The 17,649-nt window shown below is 40.7% G+C and overlaps 2 protein-coding genes across 2 annotated transcripts in view; one reads left to right on the plus strand and one right to left on the minus strand.

Moving 5' to 3' along the window:
• Positions 1 to 206: 206 nt before the first annotated feature.
• Positions 207 to 8,445, minus strand: cdc37l1 (cell division cycle 37-like 1). The gene is made up of 8 exons (XM_044012187.1): positions 8,385 to 8,445; positions 7,099 to 7,320; positions 5,073 to 5,372; positions 4,832 to 4,925; positions 4,205 to 4,320; positions 3,786 to 3,908; positions 3,377 to 3,553; positions 207 to 2,281 (listed from the first exon to the last, which is right to left on the minus strand). Exons 2-8 carry the CDS (start codon positions 7,204 to 7,206, stop codon positions 2,165 to 2,167), a joined length of 1,035 nt encoding a protein of 344 aa, XP_043868122.1. The 5' UTR covers positions 7,207 to 7,320; positions 8,385 to 8,445; the 3' UTR covers positions 207 to 2,164.
• The window catches only part of exd3 (exonuclease 3'-5' domain containing 3), a 37,528-nt gene continuing 27,762 nt past the window's right edge, over positions 7,884 to 17,649 (plus strand). Inside the window, exons 1-18 of the mRNA XM_044012183.1 lie at positions 7,884 to 8,113; positions 9,173 to 9,230; positions 11,962 to 12,026; positions 12,963 to 13,124; positions 13,253 to 13,438; positions 13,516 to 13,569; positions 13,682 to 13,821; positions 13,897 to 14,003; positions 14,081 to 14,154; positions 14,266 to 14,304; positions 14,394 to 14,560; positions 14,823 to 14,970; positions 15,057 to 15,255; positions 15,341 to 15,450; positions 15,936 to 16,119; positions 16,250 to 16,416; positions 17,227 to 17,445; positions 17,566 to 17,619. Coding sequence (XP_043868118.1) covers positions 9,203 to 9,230; positions 11,962 to 12,026; positions 12,963 to 13,124; positions 13,253 to 13,438; positions 13,516 to 13,569; positions 13,682 to 13,821; positions 13,897 to 14,003; positions 14,081 to 14,154; positions 14,266 to 14,304; positions 14,394 to 14,560; positions 14,823 to 14,970; positions 15,057 to 15,255; positions 15,341 to 15,450; positions 15,936 to 16,119; positions 16,250 to 16,416; positions 17,227 to 17,445; positions 17,566 to 17,619 — 2,103 coding nt within the window. The 5' untranslated portion in view covers positions 7,884 to 8,113; positions 9,173 to 9,202. The remainder of the gene's footprint in view (positions 8,114 to 9,172; positions 9,231 to 11,961; positions 12,027 to 12,962; positions 13,125 to 13,252; positions 13,439 to 13,515; positions 13,570 to 13,681; positions 13,822 to 13,896; positions 14,004 to 14,080; positions 14,155 to 14,265; positions 14,305 to 14,393; positions 14,561 to 14,822; positions 14,971 to 15,056; positions 15,256 to 15,340; positions 15,451 to 15,935; positions 16,120 to 16,249; positions 16,417 to 17,226; positions 17,446 to 17,565; positions 17,620 to 17,649) is intronic.

Consider the following 17,649-nt stretch of genomic DNA (forward strand, 5'->3'; position numbering starts at 1 on the left):
GTATTCTTCATTTTTATGTGACTTCATAAACTGGACACATGAAGAAGTTGAAGCACAACAGTTGTTCTGCGTAGTTGAGTAATGTAACTGTGAACCAAAGCAAAACAAAACAAAAACATTTAACTCCACCTCAGCACATTTTTAGCATTGCGTTTGCGGTGTCCATGCTTTTCATCCATTTCGCTGCAGAATCATCACTCACAGGCTTGCGATGAGTTGTACTTTAATGCTTTGTATTTTTCCTGATTTCACAGTCTGCAGTACAAAAAAGAAAAATCTTGCGGAACATATTGCTCAACAAATTGTGACACGGATTTCTTTGTTCTCTTGTGAAAGAAATACTTCTGAAGTAACCATACAGACTACAGTTACTTAGAAAACTAACAAAACAAAGAAAAAACAAACTGAAATTTTTTAAAACAAATGTCACACAATTCAATCCACAAGCTCACACATTCTGGATGACCGGGAGCATCATCGACAACAAAAGTGACAAAACTTGAACACGTTTTGAAAAGAGAAATATAAAGTGCAGGACACATTCAGATGCAGAGAGCTTCATTCTGCATACAAACGTACAGTTAAAGCCTCATAGCGAAGCGCAGCCCTTTTTCCCTTCCTCTCTCTCTCCCCTTTATACTCAAGGTTTCTCAATCACCTAGTCAGGTGTACGTCATACACCCATGAACACGAGATTAAACCAACCGTCAGTGGTCGTCACTCTGTTAAGGGATGCTGGGTTAAAAACAACAACAGTAGTAGCAGGTAAAAAAAATATATAAGTTAGTTTTACTCTGGCACAAAAGGGAACCAGAGACGAATAAATACACAAAGCCCATACAGACTTAGGAAAACTTCATGAAGTAATGAAGTAAAATATAAGGACTTTTTTTCCTATTTTAATCACCTGTAATCAAGGTTGAAATCTGTTACCTGTGCCTTAAGTGCACTTACTATTTGCTCTTTGCAGCAAGTTGCGCTGGAGTGAACCAATTTGAAAAATAAACTTTACCTAATGTTGCTTTACATCAGTTTTTACTTCAAAACCTAATTCAAAATACCACACACGCATTATTGTCAGCATCGCAGGTGATGGAAAAAGCCGTTGCATCTGTCAAACTTAACATGACATTTAAGGCTTTTGATTAAACTCTTACTTTGTTGAGAGATTTAAAGACAATTGGGTAGGTCACAAACCTAGTTTTTTGGCTCAACCTTGCATGGGCAATATGGAAAATTGTGGACATAGGAGAAAAAAAAAACCCTGTTGTGGAACCCTTATTATGCCATTTAGTGCGTTCACTGTGTCGTCACATAGCAGACACACTGCAAGCCGCGTCAGCCGTTTTCCGCTCACTAGCTGTTTGAACATCAGCTCAACCGTGCATTAGAGTCTTTGTACTCGGTAGCTCGGGTAAAAATGTGTTTAATGCCGGGTTCAAACGACTCGCACATTTGTTTACACACGTACAGTGCGTGCGTGTCCTCTGGATAATGTTTTGGCTGGGGAGCCTGTGTGAGAGATCAGTTTATTTTTCCTTCTATCAGACAGCCTGTGTCTGAGTTACGACCTGCTGCTGCTGCTGCTCCTCCTCACTGAAAAGAGCAGACGCACCCTGGTATAAGCGCTCAGCATCAACACTGGTGACTCTACTATGACAATTAGCTTAGATTGAATCAAACAGTGACTAGATTATTAGACAAAGACATGTTGAGGCTGTTTAAAAAAAAAAAAAACGGCCAATGGGGACCTTAGTTGGCTGACTTTTTGTGTAACTAGATAAAAAAAAACCTGTGTCTACCCCTACTTGATTATCTGGGCATGAAGATCAGGGCCACGCCGATAATCAGTTTGAAAGATATAGTGAGAGTTATGAAACCAGCACTATGGCAATCCATACGTGCAAAAGACACTGAAAAGGCCTGTGACTTCCTCGTGTTAATACTGTGAATTAACACCAGTAAAACACTATTTCTAACAGGTCTCCACTGAATGATGCGGCGCTACATACAGATCACATCTGTTTATATTTTGCTCTGTGATGCTGTTTTTTTTTTTTTACGAGCCTGCTCCGCTGATGAAAGAGGGCTTGAATCTCAGGTTGATCCTTGAGAGAGGGAGACGATGGCGATGGAAGAAAAGCAGGGGCTCATCCTTCATTCACTAGGACGTCTCCATCATTCTTATGTCTTCAGTTTCTGTTGCATCATCCTTTGTCCACCTGCCTGTGCTTGTCCACAGTCCAGTCTCTAAACAACGCTTCACAGAGAACTCTGCCACCTGGTGGACGAAGACGAAGGCGACGGGGTCAAACGAGGAAAGCAACTGACATGGAGTCTCAAGAAGATATTAAAAATAACAAAATAAGCTTAAAAAAACAGCAAACAGACCTGGAGAGCGGGAATTATGTGCAACCTACAGCTGCACATTAGGATTAAAGAGGTTACGTAAAATAGAAATTACATAAATTTAGGCAAAACCTGTGAGTGCACACTTATTAACAGCTGCTATTGTATATATTCTCATCCAATCAGTCCTTAAGGTCTGACAGTACATTAAACTCTGGGTGAAGGAAGATGTTGCATAAGGAGAAAACAGCACAACTCCAAAAACCAGAATGAGAATCAAGTTTCAAGCTTGAATGAATTCCTCTGTGGGAGCAGGGGATTTTCTCTTTTCCCTGAGGAGATGGGGTAAGGGAAGGGGGGGTCTGTCTTCCTCACAACAGTGTTTTGTAAACTACAAAGACCAAGTTTAGAGCTGTGGAATGAGCCAGTTAACGGACACTGAAATTCATCGGAATGTTTCCTGTGCACCACGACTGCTAGATTATTGAAAAGCATCATTAATGTTGTGCAAACGAATGATTTGCAATCATAACTTGCACAAGAGAGTACCGAAATTTTCTTTAGTACAGTTAATTAGAGTCGCAAATAATCTGTTATCGATTAATCAGTTTGATTATTTTCTGTTGATTGATGTTTCCTAAAACTTGAAATGATGATCTCAAATGTCTTGTTTTGAACACAAACCAAAATTTGTTGGGATGCATGATATTCGAGTGCTGATAACAGGTACCGATTTTTCCTTGTGCCCAAATGCAGAGGTAATTTATTCTCTTCTTTAGTGAAATTAACACAAAAACTTGCATACTCATATTCATTGAGCAAAATAAGTAAACACACAAAAATGTGGAGAGGCCACTATCATAGAGGTCAAGGAGGTAACTGTTTAAAGTCATTTGTCATATTGGGCAATCTTTATGTGTAAAACCAAGACATATTCACATTTAACATTGGGTTAATAATCAATTAATACTTGCAGCCCTACATTAATGTGAAACTGTTACTAGTAGAAACAGAGAGAAACACTTACTGAAGGTAAAGAGTCCAAAGAGTCTTTGGGGTCAAGTATGTAGTTTGTGCCTCCTATGTGCTGCTGCTCTGCATTGTGTGGAGTATCACTTCTACACCTGGCTGCATATTCTTTAACTCTGTGTTTGAAGGCATTGAGCTCTGAATGGAAGACTTCTAAGTAGACATCTTGTCCTTCCTGTGGAGCATTAAAGAAACAATATTATGTAAACAAACGGTGTGTTGAAAATGAACATCCAGTACTATTTTTATGGCACGTTCCACTTGTAGTCAGAAATCAGAAGGTTCCTAGTCCAAAGTTTCACGTAGTGCAAGTAAATACAAATAACGTCTAACAATTACAAGCCTAAAGTAGGTAGGTACATTTGTAGGCCCAGATAAGGCATGTGCAGCTCACTCAACTCACTTACTTTGGCTTTGTGGAAAAACTGTCTGAAGCAGCCTCTGGGATCCTGTTGAGAGTTCACAGCCATCTCAAGAATGAACTGCATGACCATGGCTTGGTGAGCCACCTGCTCCATTAGTGCCTCCTTCTGCTCAACCATTAACAGAGAAATTATTACAGGATTACTGCGTCTCTCAACAGAGGCACTTTGTTCCAAAAAAAATGTTTAGGATCGTGTTTCAAAACACTAATATGGAACCTGGACCACTTAAATGTTCTGCTGTAAAAAGGGGATCATTGTCATGAAAATCCATTCTCAGAAACGGTTTATGTTGACACTGCTTTTCCAGCTGTTCATGTTCATCATTTTAAATTATACATCAGTTGTTGACTAGTTTTCCAGTCCTTATCATAAAAATATACAAAAGTAAACCAGTACATTACCCCTTCTTGCTGTAGTCTCATGCACCACAGAAATAAATAGTTGCTTGTTGCCTCACAGATGAGCTGAGGCATGTCTGCAAGGAATCGCTGACTGTCGTCCCATCGCCTCAACATACCTGAGAAATGTACACTAAGTTGAAATTAGTTTGTTTTGTGAAGACTTAAAAATGCTATGAAGCATGTGTTAAAAACTAATGAGAATTTATCTATCACCTGTGCATCTGCAGAGTTTAAGGAATCAAAGACATCATTACAGATCATATTCTAAAATATCCAACATGTGCCGTGACTAATTTCTTAATTTCTTCCTGTATGGACACATCACTCAACTCAACTGGAATTAAAGTTAATTTATCGCCAACAGCTTCTTTTACAATCCCAATTAACATGAAATTGTCTTCAGAACACAGTGAAAACTGCAGGCTTGTGTTCACTGCAACAACTGACAAAAAATCTTGCATTCAAATATGTACCTGAAAACATAATCTAATTTCTTTCAGTGAAGCCAAGTGGAGAAAGCCTGTTTTAACCTGTAATAATCCTCAAGCCTTAAGTTGTGTTGCTAAAAGACCATGAAGCTGAGGGCAAGAGGACTGTTTATTAAAACTGATTTAGTGTTTGACTTACCAAAATGCCTGAGCTCACTGTCATACTTCTGGAGAAATGTAGCGCACTTGTCCTGATCCATTTCAACAGACTGCTTTTGCACATTAATGATACTCTGAAAGAGTAAATGAGAGCTTATAATTTTTATAGTGACCAGGCAACAGGTATCGACAGAAAAGTAAGTAAAAATGAATGTTAAAAGACAACAGTAAGATGTATTTGCCCTCTTAAAGTCTTCTAAAGATGAAAGTAGATCAGTTACCTTATCAAAAACATCCCAACTTCCGACAGCTCCGAGCACAGGGCTGCGGCTGGGCTCCCGACCCTCCAGCATGCTTTCCTTGCGACGCCACTCCTCCTCTGTGTGTGTGAGTTCCGTGGGGCAGGCAAGTGTCCGAGCACGTTCCTGCTCCAGGGACTCTGAGCTGTGGACCCCTAGAGAACAAAGTTGGTCCTGCGCCTCGGCCAGTCTCCAGCTGGAGACGATGGACGCCTTCATACAGCGCTGCTTGCTCTGGCACAGCGACGCCATGGGACAGTCACAAAGAGGCGATGAGAGTGACTGAGAACGAAACAACATAGTGTAACTATGTATATATAACTCAAATCAAAGTGGCCCATGCTTTGTACAAGAAGACAGAAAAAAAACAAGGTCATTTTAATATAAACGTGCAAGTTTAATAATGCATTCACAAATTAATCATACAGTGATTGTTAAATTGATGCTTTTGAATGTACTGACACTGCGACACCGAGCGCACTCTGACCTCTAGTCATTACAGAATGATTAACTATTCCCCGTGTGAACAGCTGACAGCTATAAACTGCGGCTGAATCACAAACTAAATGCAGGTCCATTGGCTTTTAATCTTCCATCACCACAACCAAGTTGTATTTTGAAGCAGGGTGGGGCAAGAGTGCTAAAAATAAATGCAATGCAATGTTTCCATCTTGTCCATGGCTTCATGGATGCCCAAACAGCCAAAAGCCTTTTCTGACAGTGTCAGAGAACACTGTATTTATGTTGGACGTGAGGGAAGGGATGGTCTTCTAGGAAAAGGAGGCAGAGGAGTACAGGAGAAGACAGTAATGCAACATAATGAATGACAGCAGCCATAAAACACCATGACCAAGACGATGGTGACACTGGAAGCTTTTTCCAGTTTCAACAGGCACATCCTGACTCTACTCTAAACAATAATTTTAAGATTGTCCTCATCATTTTTTAAGTTACCGGTCTAGGGTGTACCCCACCTTTCACCCTAGGTGAGCTGAGATTGACACCAGTGGCATTTTGGTTTGTAGACAAAGCAAGACATTTGAGAACATTGTTGAACAGCCACTCTCTACCCTGACCATTCCCACCACACTTGATTTCACATCTCTTTCCGTCATCCCTGCTCTTCTAAACATCATCACCCATCTTTCTTATTAATATTTATTTATTTTTAAAGTAAATAAGTATGTGCTGTTATGTGTCATGTGTCTGACAGTGTTTACAACTGCCTGCTGGATGTTTCCCCATAATATTACCTCATCTAATTCTCTGACAACCGACTTCTCTGTCCATTTGTCTCACGATCCCAAAGTTGCTGCCACTCATTTAAAATTTCCGTCCAAACAATTCTTTTCCCTTTGATTTGAACAGTTTAACAGCCTCCTTTAACGTTATCTTAAGCCTGATGGTTGTGATGATGTCCTTCTTTATTGTTTTTTTAAAATATATACTTTTATTTTGATCTTTATTATAAATTTTTACTGTTATTTACCTACTTCGCAGTTGGTATCTTGTGTATATTATTTATGCATTTTATTTGCTTTTGTTTTGACATTGCTTTCTTGCTCATATTTATGTTTTGCTTTTATTCAATTTAAACCGTTGGTATCTTAGTGTTTATTACCATTTAAACTATATTCATTCATACTTGCTTTTGTTTGACATTGTCTTCTTGCTTATGTTTCGCTCTCACTTTCATTAATTTTGACAATTGATCATCGGCTTTTATTCGTGTTTTATTGATTTGCACCTGTAAACTTGTGACAACAGCCTTAGCACAAGCAAGCTTAGCAAGCACTTGCCAAGCTTACTGACAAGTCAATTTAACCACTGCTACAGCTACAAATTGGGAAAAAAGAACTATACCATTTAGAAACAAAGAAAACCCCGTGTGTTTCCAAACACGAAAAGCTATGTACCTTAGCACAAACTCACTTAACTTATCCCCAAACAAGCTTAGCTACTTAGCATGCTTCATCTAACAACGTAACCACTGATATGAGCGAGTTACCTGCTGGTGGGGATAAACATCCCTACGGGGCCTGCGTAAGGAAGCCGGGTCACTGCTGGACTCTTCACCTGGGTAAAACGAGGCTCCGCTGCCCGGCTGCCACTCCATATCTGCGCGGCAACTCGCCGTTAGCTCTGTTGTGGCAGCAGCAGCAGCCGCTAGCAGATGCTAGCTGGCTGTGGTTGGAGAGTCTCAGACAGAGTTGCTGCTTTTAGCGACGGGCTGTGAGCCAGAGTTAAATATGGAAGGTTAACAGGGCCGACGGGGGAATACGAGGCACTGCCGAGTGTCGGCGGCAGAGAGGGGGCAAGACTTTACATGAAACAACACCAGGTCCTACACCAGGACTACAACAACATCCCTCCACACTGTTTCTTCTTTTTTAAGTGACACGCAGAACACGTGGTAAACAAGTGCGACCACGTGACACAATCAATCGCAATCTCTTTCTCTCAAAAAATAAATGACGTGTATGTATATGTACATATGCAATACACGCACACACACACATAAACACATATATATACACCCAGATGTGTGCCGGTTCACGGGGCTTCTCTGAGAAATCAGAAATTCATAAAATAATGAGTAAATAAATATAACTTAAGTAGCAGCTTTAGTTCATGGGTAACAATAATTATATTTAATAATTTAATAATAATAAAAGTTGTGACCAGTAGAGGGCAACAGCGTATTTTGAACTTGCATAACTTACACTGCTGTGAAAAACAAGACGTAGATCAAGAACTGGCGTGTGTTAAAAAAATTAGCCCTGGTTTTTGTATTACAGGCACCTTATGTGCGGCGTATACGTTTCTCATATGCTAAATCAATGTCGATTCGAGCTACGTTGTGATTCAGACGATACAGACTGTAGACTGAAAATTAGTGCAATATTCGAAGGTGAAGCGCTGCCTGAAGTTTTTACGTTGGGCATACAAAAAACGATTTACTACCTGAAGCATCGGGCATTAGTCCACTTGATAAAACCTAAACCTGAAGAAAGCGGTACACGGTGAGTGCTTTTGTGAGTTAATATAGTTTTACAGTAGTAGAATTTAACACTTGTTTCTGGCTGACAAAGACACATAAACCAATAAAGTGTGCACTGGGAAACAGAACAAACTAGCATATAGATATGTGAGCTAGCTTCAAATGAGTCCCGATAATTCATATTAATTCGTGTACCTACAAACTCCTTTATGTTGTTTGGGTGGTTCTTAACGCAGAAACACTTAAAGAAGTACAGTAACATGCTCTGGTGTCATAAGAGAACGTTTTCGTACCTGACTGGGCTTTGACCAACTCTGGTTTGCTGGACAAGCACAGAGGAAGTGTTGTGCGTTTGGTCACCACTAGGTGGGGGTAAATTATAACACAAACACTTCACTGCAGGTGCTGTATGTTCTGCATGCTGCTGTTCCCACAGGCTTCTCCACCATCCCATCATCATGTACATTTTGCAGGGACGGTGCTGAGTGCCAAATCCCGCCTCCCGGGCCTGCAGACGTTCAGACAGGGAGAAACAACCATACTTCAGGCTTTAAAAAAAACATCCTCAGTATGAAATCTAGTCTCACAGCCAGCTGGCGCATTGCCCTTTCTCAGGCTGCTGTTCCCACAGGTTTCTGTCTGTGTGTCTGTGGAGTTATCTTATCAGCAAAATTGGTTCACAATCATAATGAGGCACTGAGCAGATCTCATGTCTTTGTAAAGTTTGTAAAGTGTCTGATGGATCCATGCAGATTATAACATTTCTAAATAAAATCTGCAACAGTCCTTTGGGTCGCGAAGCATGTACAAAACTCCAGGTGTTGAGAGCTTCAGCCATTTTTTAGATAGTGTACAATTTCTTCGTTTTCTTGGGCAAAGGTGGTGATAAGGATGAAAAGCAAAAATAAAGTACAAACGCAGAAGTTTTTAACTTGGAAAAATTGACAAATAATAGTTATTTGCAGCTCATGTTTTACAAATAAAGGCATTTTACTGTTTTTGTGTGAGTGATATTTTTCGCAATTGATATGATCTCCCATTTACACAGTACTGAATTAATATTGTATACCTTTTCCTACAGTGACAGCAGCATAAGATCCTGTGGATTGAAATGAACCATTCTACTTCAGAGGCAACAGGTTGGTATTACAGTTTTTAAGCACATTAGTAGTGCAAATGTACAGATGCCACAGGTACACATTAAATTGCAGTTAAGCTGCTGATAAGTTGAATCACCTCTGGTCTCTGTTTTATGTTTTCATTTCTCAGTAAGAAATTCAGGTTATTGTATAAATAATCTTAGATCACTTGATCCTAGCTTTGTTTGCCTTTGTTCCAAACATAAAGAACTTTAGAAGTCTAAAGTGATATTGGTAAAGTTTATTGTTGAGTTTGTAGGCATGTGTCAGTCCAGACTGGCATGTAAAACAAGTTGCAGTGAGTGGATTTTGGAGAGGTAATTAACATACCATATAAACACTGTTTTAATAGGAATCAAATTCTGCTGGTACTCTCCTCATTTTCAAGATTCTGTAATAGCACCTGTTGAAAGCCCTTTTTATACGAGCACCAACAACAAAATAGAAAACAAGAGAAACACTTGTGGAGGAATGTCATGGCATTTTTCCAATGCTGTTGAGCCACTTGCACAACCACTTCCAAGTCACACTGACGCTGTTTTGGTGGCGGCAGTGACACCAAATGCCACATTTAGACACTTGATCTTTGTGTTTCCTTTATTTTGGCAGCTGCCTGGCAACACGTTTTTTAGCCCGGCCTGTGGATTTAATCTCTGTCTAATTTTACTGACATTTAAGTGTCACTCTTAGTTTTTTTTTTCCAAGAGTGGCAGACAAGGGTAGTGTCAGATTACTTTAAAATCCAATTAGTGAAAACATAGCATTTTTCTTATATTGCAAATTCTTTAGCATCAAAGAATAAAGGAGAAACCTTTACCTTCCCAGGGTTGATTGAGTCCATGCACTGTATGTGTCTTCATGTATTTGTATGTAGTGATGGGCTTATTATGTTGTAATGAATGGGGAGCCTCTAGCTCTGTCATTCACCCACCATTCAAGATTATAAAGAAACTACTTGCTCCACATTCCTCTCCTCTTTGCTACTTCTCTGTCTGCTCCTCATACAAACAGTGAGGCCAAACTGAAGTGGATTGTGCTGTTTGTTTTTGTGTGAGTCTCTGTGCACATATGCATGTTCGTTACCAAAATGAATTGGTTAGAGTAGGGTTTATATCACCAGAGAGTCATGGAGAAAAGCAATGGCAACTTTGTCATGCAGATGTTTGAAATTGAAGGACCCTTTATTGGACCATAGCTGTGTCCTTTGTACATCAGTCTATTCTGTAATCTCTACAAATCCGGTCTACACTGGTGTTGACCGTTTTCCATGGCATGCTGTAATGTTGCTGGCAAAGCAGTGACATCATGGTGAGACGATGAAGTGTAGCTAAACATGAAAAGGTTCTTCTCTGAAAAATAAAAAGATTTCCCAAGATTTCCCAAGCAACATCAAAGGAAGTGGAAATACAGAATGATTTGGAAATGTGTGGATTGTTTGGAAGTGAAAGTGCAGGGATTGATTGCATTCTCAAAGTTGAGAAACAAAGAGCAGACAAAGTTGCATTGAAAATAGGGAAATGTGGCATCAAAAAAAAGAACAGAAAAGGAATTGAGACAGAATTTGTGATTTTAAAAAGAGAAGCTTACTGTAGCTGAAGCTGAGAGGGTGCACCTGGATGATAAATACAAGATTCCCCAGCACTTAAAGGTAAAAAGTTGTAATGGTCTTCAAGAGACATTATGAAAGAGAGATGCAGTAAAAAAGAGGCCTATGTGGAGTAAGGGAGAGGCCTTTTGGTCGGCTTTCCCAGGCTATGCATCAGGAAGGCTGTATTTTTTACACCATGACCACTGCATAGCCCTTTCCTGGGGAAATCCGAGACAAAATCGAGAGAGGCTGCTGCTGGGAGGGAGAGGAGAACAGGAAAACTAGCCCTGGGAAGGAGGGAGGTGGTGGTGGGGGGGACAGCAAGAACGACAGAGAATGAAGCTGAATCCTTTGGGAATTCTCAGAGAGACACATGCAAAGGCAGATGGACACAAAACATGAAACACACGTGCATACATGTTGCAAGCCTTTTTACCTACTGTAGCCTTCTAAAAAATTGCCCTGAGTGTCTCTAGAGTATTTTGGCTGCAGATTCAGCTGGAATGCAGAGCTAATGCTGCGCTCCTCTACTATCCATCCAGCCTCAGCTGTTAATCCGATGATACGGCTGCTCTGTTGTGCCTGTTACAGAAATAATATTTGACATTTTGGCTACTCAGCTATGTCTGTTTTAACAAACAGTATTTCCAGTATATTGCGTTACCTATAAGCTAAGATTTAGGTTGGGACTAAAACTATTTCAGGAGTTTGCACACAAATTTTAGATTTTATCTTTTTGTGTTACATGTCCTAATTTTTAAGGGCATTGGAGAATCAGTTTATCAGTTTTAGAATCGTTATCATGATCTGTTCCAAACTAAAATGGTGTGTGGAGGAGTGAATAAACACTGTTGATTTAGCTAGTTGTGTTAATGTATCACTGTACCCTATAGCAGACATTTAAATTTTATAAAAATGAAAATGTATCAGCCAAGATATCTATTTGTATAGCATAAACCTTTACATTTTCTCAAACTCAAATCAGAAGATCCCAAAAATGACCATCAGTGAGACCCAAAATGGAACCAAAGACCAAAGAATGAGAAAATGGCCAGGAGGTTTGATTTCTTGATGGGCTGACAGAGCTCAAAGGTCAGAGTGAAACTCCACCTCATCAGTGCATGTGTGTATATGATCCCCCAGGTCTTGACCCTGCCGTGCTGAGAGACCAACTCTTCGAACTATGGAATGGGAAAGACCTGCTGTCGGTCAGTCACATATACAGCATTTATCAGTTCCACACATGCAATATTGAGTTTGTGTGTTTACAGGAGATGGAGTGATGGAGTGCACGTGACTCTAAACCAAGAAGAAAAACACAGGAATTACATGTTTAAATGACGCTCACCAGTGTGTGTGTGAATGCGTGCATGTGTGAGTTAATGAGGAAACCAGAGTGTCTGTCAGTAGGAAGGAAGGAATTTGTGTTGCACTGAATGAACTTGAGATCTGTGTGAGGAGGATATTGAGTGGATAACATCTGTTTTGCAAATTAAGACACAGTGTGAAGCATTCTCACACAGATATTATTTTCTCATGTAGGAAATGTGTAATGCCAGAGTTTGCAGTCCTAAGCTGAGACCTAAAATGTGTCATAATCCTGTGTCTGCAAGGTCAGGAGAGGGACATAAACTCTCTCTCTCTCTCTCTCTTCACATACTGACGAGTCCCAGTCTAAAAGTTTACCTCATTTTACCAATAACTATGACTCAACTGTTAGTAATGATTTACTAGAGAAAGAAGAAGTCTACGCAAAAATTATGATGATTTTTCATTTGATGAGTACCATCAGCAAACATTTTGATGAAAAGTTGATCATTAGTTTTATATTACCAGTGTGATTGACTGCAAGTATTGTCCAATAGGTGTCTGTTGTCAGGTGATTTCTTTGAACATCTGGTCTGTCAAGGGTTCAAAATTAGAGTTAGTTTGGTAGCTCTTGAAAACACTTTGAGAAATGTGTTCAATTAAAACTCAAATTATATATGAGAAAAAGGAGTCGACAACATTCGCAGTTCTTTTGATTCCCATCTCATGAAACACACGATTGTTGTTATTTTAACCGAAAATACCATGTTTATGGCATTTCATATAGTATTGAGCTTTTCCTTTCTAAGATATACGTTTTTTCTACTTCCTAACAGCTACATTGTGTAGCTATTCAGGGATTTTCAAAGCTGTATGAGCCTCTAGAGGCCCTGCTAACAATCCTGGAAAGCTGTCCGGGCAAACAGAAGGGTCGGAGCCACACCCTTGCCTTTCAGATACTCACGGAATTCCAGACGTGGGTGAAGGAGCATCCTCAGGTTAGTTGAGATCCATCTGCAAAGAAACTGCAGAGATGTATCACAGCTCACAACACCTTCAGAGACATTGAGTCCACGCTTTTAATCTCTGAATGAAATGAATTTGTCATTTTTGTCTCTTCCCCCAGGTGACCCTAAGTTCAAAACCAGAATGCGAAGCACTGAAGCTTCAGAATCGTGCTCTGTGTTTACTGACTGATACTCACGGCGGCTTTATTGAGAACCTCATAAACATCTACCACCTCGGCTCCGTGGACCCGGCCGTACTCCGGCTGCACATTGTGAGGTTGCAGGCTCTCCACTGCTACAAAGAGGTAAATATAGGAGAAATATTTCAGACACTGCTGTAAGTAACAAATGCTGACAAAAACCTTTATTTATGTTTTTACAGGCAGCTGTGCTCTGCATAAAATTCAAGTTACAGACGGACATGAATATGGAAGAGGTGAGACAAACATTTTTTTGGAGATATTGTATATTGGCACACTTGAATGAATTTTAAAGTCTTCAAATGTTGTTTTATACTCTTAACTGTCTCTTATCATTTTCTCCTGCAGATGTGCGTACCATTAATCCTGCAGGATAAGCTGTCATTGGCGGAGTCGTTCGTCACAGGTCACCATCATCTAGAGCAACAGCTCGTGACACTGCTCGACTCCTGGTGCCACCCCAGCTTCACTGTAGACGAGATAAGCAGGTATGGGAACGTGTGTGAATGTACAGCGTGACTCTGTATACAGTAATATCTGAACGATCATGTGTGTTTGCCCAGGCGGTTTCCTCACCTCTACCTCTCCAAACACTGCATGGGCCTGATCAAGCCCAAAATCCTCTCCAAACATGTCGTGCGACTTGTTGAGAAATTCAACATTGAGCAAGGTGTGTGACGAGGTTTTCACGTATGTATCCATCTGTGTGTCAGGCAGAAATGATGTAATCTTGTGTCTTTGGCACAGGACTGTGTCCCAATGCTCTGCACAAGAGGAGACTGGACTCTTTACGTTTCCTCATGTATAAGAGGTTTGTGGAGGTAACGGATGTTGCTTACTTTCAAATTACATTGCAGCAAAATTACAATATGAGTGATTTATTTGATGAGGGAAATACAATAATTTTATGTTCAACTGTATTTTTCTTTCAGAAAAGCATGACAGAGGAGAACTGGAGTGACCACGTACAGGTCTGTCCTTATGTTTTGACATGACAATGACCACAACTCCCCTTTGTGTATATTAGTACGTGGTGCACACGTGTATTCTTTCTGTTTAGTATGTCGTGTCAGATGACCACAAGCTGCAGATTAAATTGGTGGAGATGTTGGTGCAGTATTGTGGCCTCAGGACAGCCTCGCAGTGGTCACTGAAATACAACATCTCCAGAAATCAACTTCCCTTCGGTGTATGGGACATGCAGCAGAGTCTACCACCCCATCTACAGTAAGTTAGCTCAATAAATATGTGGTATTTATTTATATAAATATGTGTAGTTGAAGTTATCCCTGAAGTGTAGAGCCAAACATTGTAACTGCGTGTCTTTCTTGCAAACTGTAATATTACCATTCACTTCGGGTTCAGGCTGTTATCACCAGTGTGAGACAGAATTACTACGCCACATGTCTGATCTGCCATTGAGACTCTACACTCATTCTTACGATCATAGAGTGAATGGTGGGTAACTCCGTTTCTCTCCTGCGCTCAGACAGATATGTGATTCAGCACAAACTGAGGACTGGATTCCGTCTCAGCTTCACCGTCAGAGGTTTTACCAGGTGCCACTTGCCAAAGACAAGGTTCACTTTGTGAGAACGGTGGAAGATCTCCAGAGATGTCGAAACATCTTGCTGAAGGTACAGCGACGTAGTTTCTTAGAAAAGAAGAAGCTCTTTTTTCACGACTTTATGATTTATGACCCCCCTCTTTATCTCTTGTTAAGGACGGTGTTACAGTTGGCGTCGACATGGAGTGGCAGCCTACATTTGGTTGCATCTCAAATCAGCAAGTTGCCCTGATACAGCTTGCAGTGTTTGACCAGGTTTTCTTATTGGACCTCTGTGCAAACGGATTCTGCCAACACCCAGATACTATTGGTTTCATCAGGAGCTTGTTTTCTCACAGAAATATCTCTAAACTGGGTAAGCAGCAGTCTCGATAAAGGTCTAATCAAATTAATTTGAGGCATTTTTGTCACTCACTTTTTTTTCTTTTATTTAAATATAGGTTATGGTATGACTGGGGATCTCAAGTGTCTCTTGGCCACCTGGCACCAACTTTTAGAGGAGCCTCTGAAGATGGAGGGGGTGATTGATCTTCTTCAAGTACATCAAAAGGTAATTGTATCTCGTCATTCAGACTGAGAAAGACACAATTAGGTTAATGGTCCTCTCTTAATTGTTAGGGTTATTGCTTGTCCACTGTGTCCAGTGCAACCAGGGACACTGTATACGAGGTTATGTTGCTGTACTTGGAGGCTGTAGCCCAGCATTTAGTCTGAGATGCATGTAGCTGAGCTCACAGTCTCTGAGGGGGACAGGAATGTGGAAATCGCAACAAGGGCCAGTAACTGATGAGGTTTCTTCACCATCTGCTGGAGCAGACTGCATGTTGCAGGACGTGAGGAATGCAAAAACGCATTTCGCAAAAATCACAGGGAATGTTTGGTTGAAAGAGGGTGTTGTTGTTGGACATAAATAGGAAGGGACTATTAGACTACAGGTATTTTCGCTGGAGCCTTGTGTGCAAGAGCATGAAAATGATTAAATAATCATTTGTTTTGGGAGAAATGTCAAACTTTGGCATGTAATTCTTTGTACAGATGCAGAGCAGTAAGGGGAGGAGGATTCAGAATGGCCCTAAAGGGGTGCTTGTTGGAGAGAATTCTGCAGAAAAAGGCCTCAGTTTACTGGTACAACAGGTCCTGGGAAAACCACTGGACAAGACGGAGCAGATGTCCAACTGGGAGAAACGTCCACTGCGCATCAGCCAAATTAGATATGCAGGTAAGCTATTATGCAAGATGCACAATGGCAGAGACAGATGGTCGCTGGTTTTGTCATAATAGAATATCACAACCTATAAAACCTATAAATCCTTTTGCTTTTTCTCTCTCTGCGTTTCTAAACCTTCCAGTGGCAGATGCCTGCTGTTTGCTGGACGTGTACTCTGTCCTTTCCAGCAATGCAGCTCACTACGGGCTGCCAGCTGACCTGAGCAGCATCTTTTCAAGCCATTCAGAAAAGAGCGGAGACAAAACACCGAAGGAGAAGAAACAGAAGAAACAGACTCTTGGCCAAGAGGTTAGGGTTTCTCTTGCCATTTTCCACAGCAAATGATGTTATTGACAGGGTTCATTTATTTTTATGTGGTTGCTGTCAACACCAAATGCTGTGAAGTGTAGGATGTGAAGTTGTATGGAAAAAAAACAACTTTCCTATTCGGTCAAAGCACAGAGGAGAACATGAAGGTTAGGAAATCTGTCTTTCTTTCTACTTTTTTTTAGGTACATGTCAGACGTCAGATGGATGTTTTTATAGCTTGACAGGTTGATTTGAGGAGTGGGAACTTTGATTTATGAGAAAAGAAAATGTGGAAACCAGAATCGCTTTATGATTTAACCTGTTCTTGACCTGACCTTGGCTGTTTGAATCTTGACTCTGAATAAGTGTTGTATGGTTTGGGGTTTTTCGCAGAAATCTGCAGAAAACGTGTTGGTAACTTAAGGAGGAGAATTTGAATGTTTATGTTTATGATTAAAAAAACAGACTTTAGTGCAACCTAAAGATCAGTCTATGAGATAATTCTTTTTTTTCACAGGCAGCGATCATGATTCAGAATCAGTCCTTCTCTCTGATAAAGAACCTATTATATTATATGTATAACAATTCTTAGGGATGCAAAAACTCAGACCTTCTGAATACAAACCTCCAACCTGCAGGGAGGGACAATATGTCTTTGACCGAGACCCTTCAGCAGTTCCTATCAGCTCCAAGGGGGGCAGTTTTATAGCTCACCCTGTGCTTTGTCCTCCCTGCACTGTGGTGTGAGTGAAAAGAAAATCCCCCTGTGGGGATCAGTTAAGTATCACATTTTTGTCTCTGTCCATTTAGGAATGTCAGGGGGCTCAGAGGGTCAGTCCCCCTCGCTCTGACACAGAGAAAGGCCTCCTGTGTGGCGAGAACCCCTCTGAAAATGCCCCCCTGCTGCCCCCACAGCAGTTGCGGGTGGTGTGTGACAACATGCTACAAGGACTTGGGAGGTACCTGCGCTGCTTAGGCGTTGATGTGGTCATGTTAGAGAGCACTGATGACCACAGAAGAGCGGCGGAGGTGAGTTAGTAGTGAGGATTGAGAATACACAGAGGCAATAAACACACACACTGAGAGATGACAAAGTCCTTTACAAACACAAATATTAATGTATTTTTATGTGTGTTTGTTGTGTTTTAGTTAGCACACATGGAAGGCCGCGTTATACTCACATGTGGACAACCGTTCCAAAGTGTAAGTAATAACAAATTATGAAGCCGGGAG

Source organism: Solea senegalensis, linkage group LG21, assembly GCF_019176455.1.
Source record: "Solea senegalensis isolate Sse05_10M linkage group LG21, IFAPA_SoseM_1, whole genome shotgun sequence".
NCBI lineage: Eukaryota > Metazoa > Chordata > Actinopteri > Pleuronectiformes > Soleidae > Solea > Solea senegalensis.

Excerpts from the sequence above, each read along its gene's own strand:
- cdc37l1 (XM_044012187.1), bottom strand. The coding sequence starts at position 7,206 with ATGGAGTGGCAGCCGGGCAGCGGAGCCTCGTTTTACCCAGGTGAAGAG. Across the intron at positions 4,321-4,831 it reads CAGTGAGCTCAGGCATTTTG|GTATGTTGAGGCGATGGGAC; the intron begins GTAAGTCAAACA and ends TACATTTCTCAG. Across the intron at positions 2,282-3,376 it reads CTTTGGACTCTTTACCTTCA|GTGGCAGAGTTCTCTGTGAA; the intron begins GTAAGTGTTTCT and ends TTCGTCCACCAG.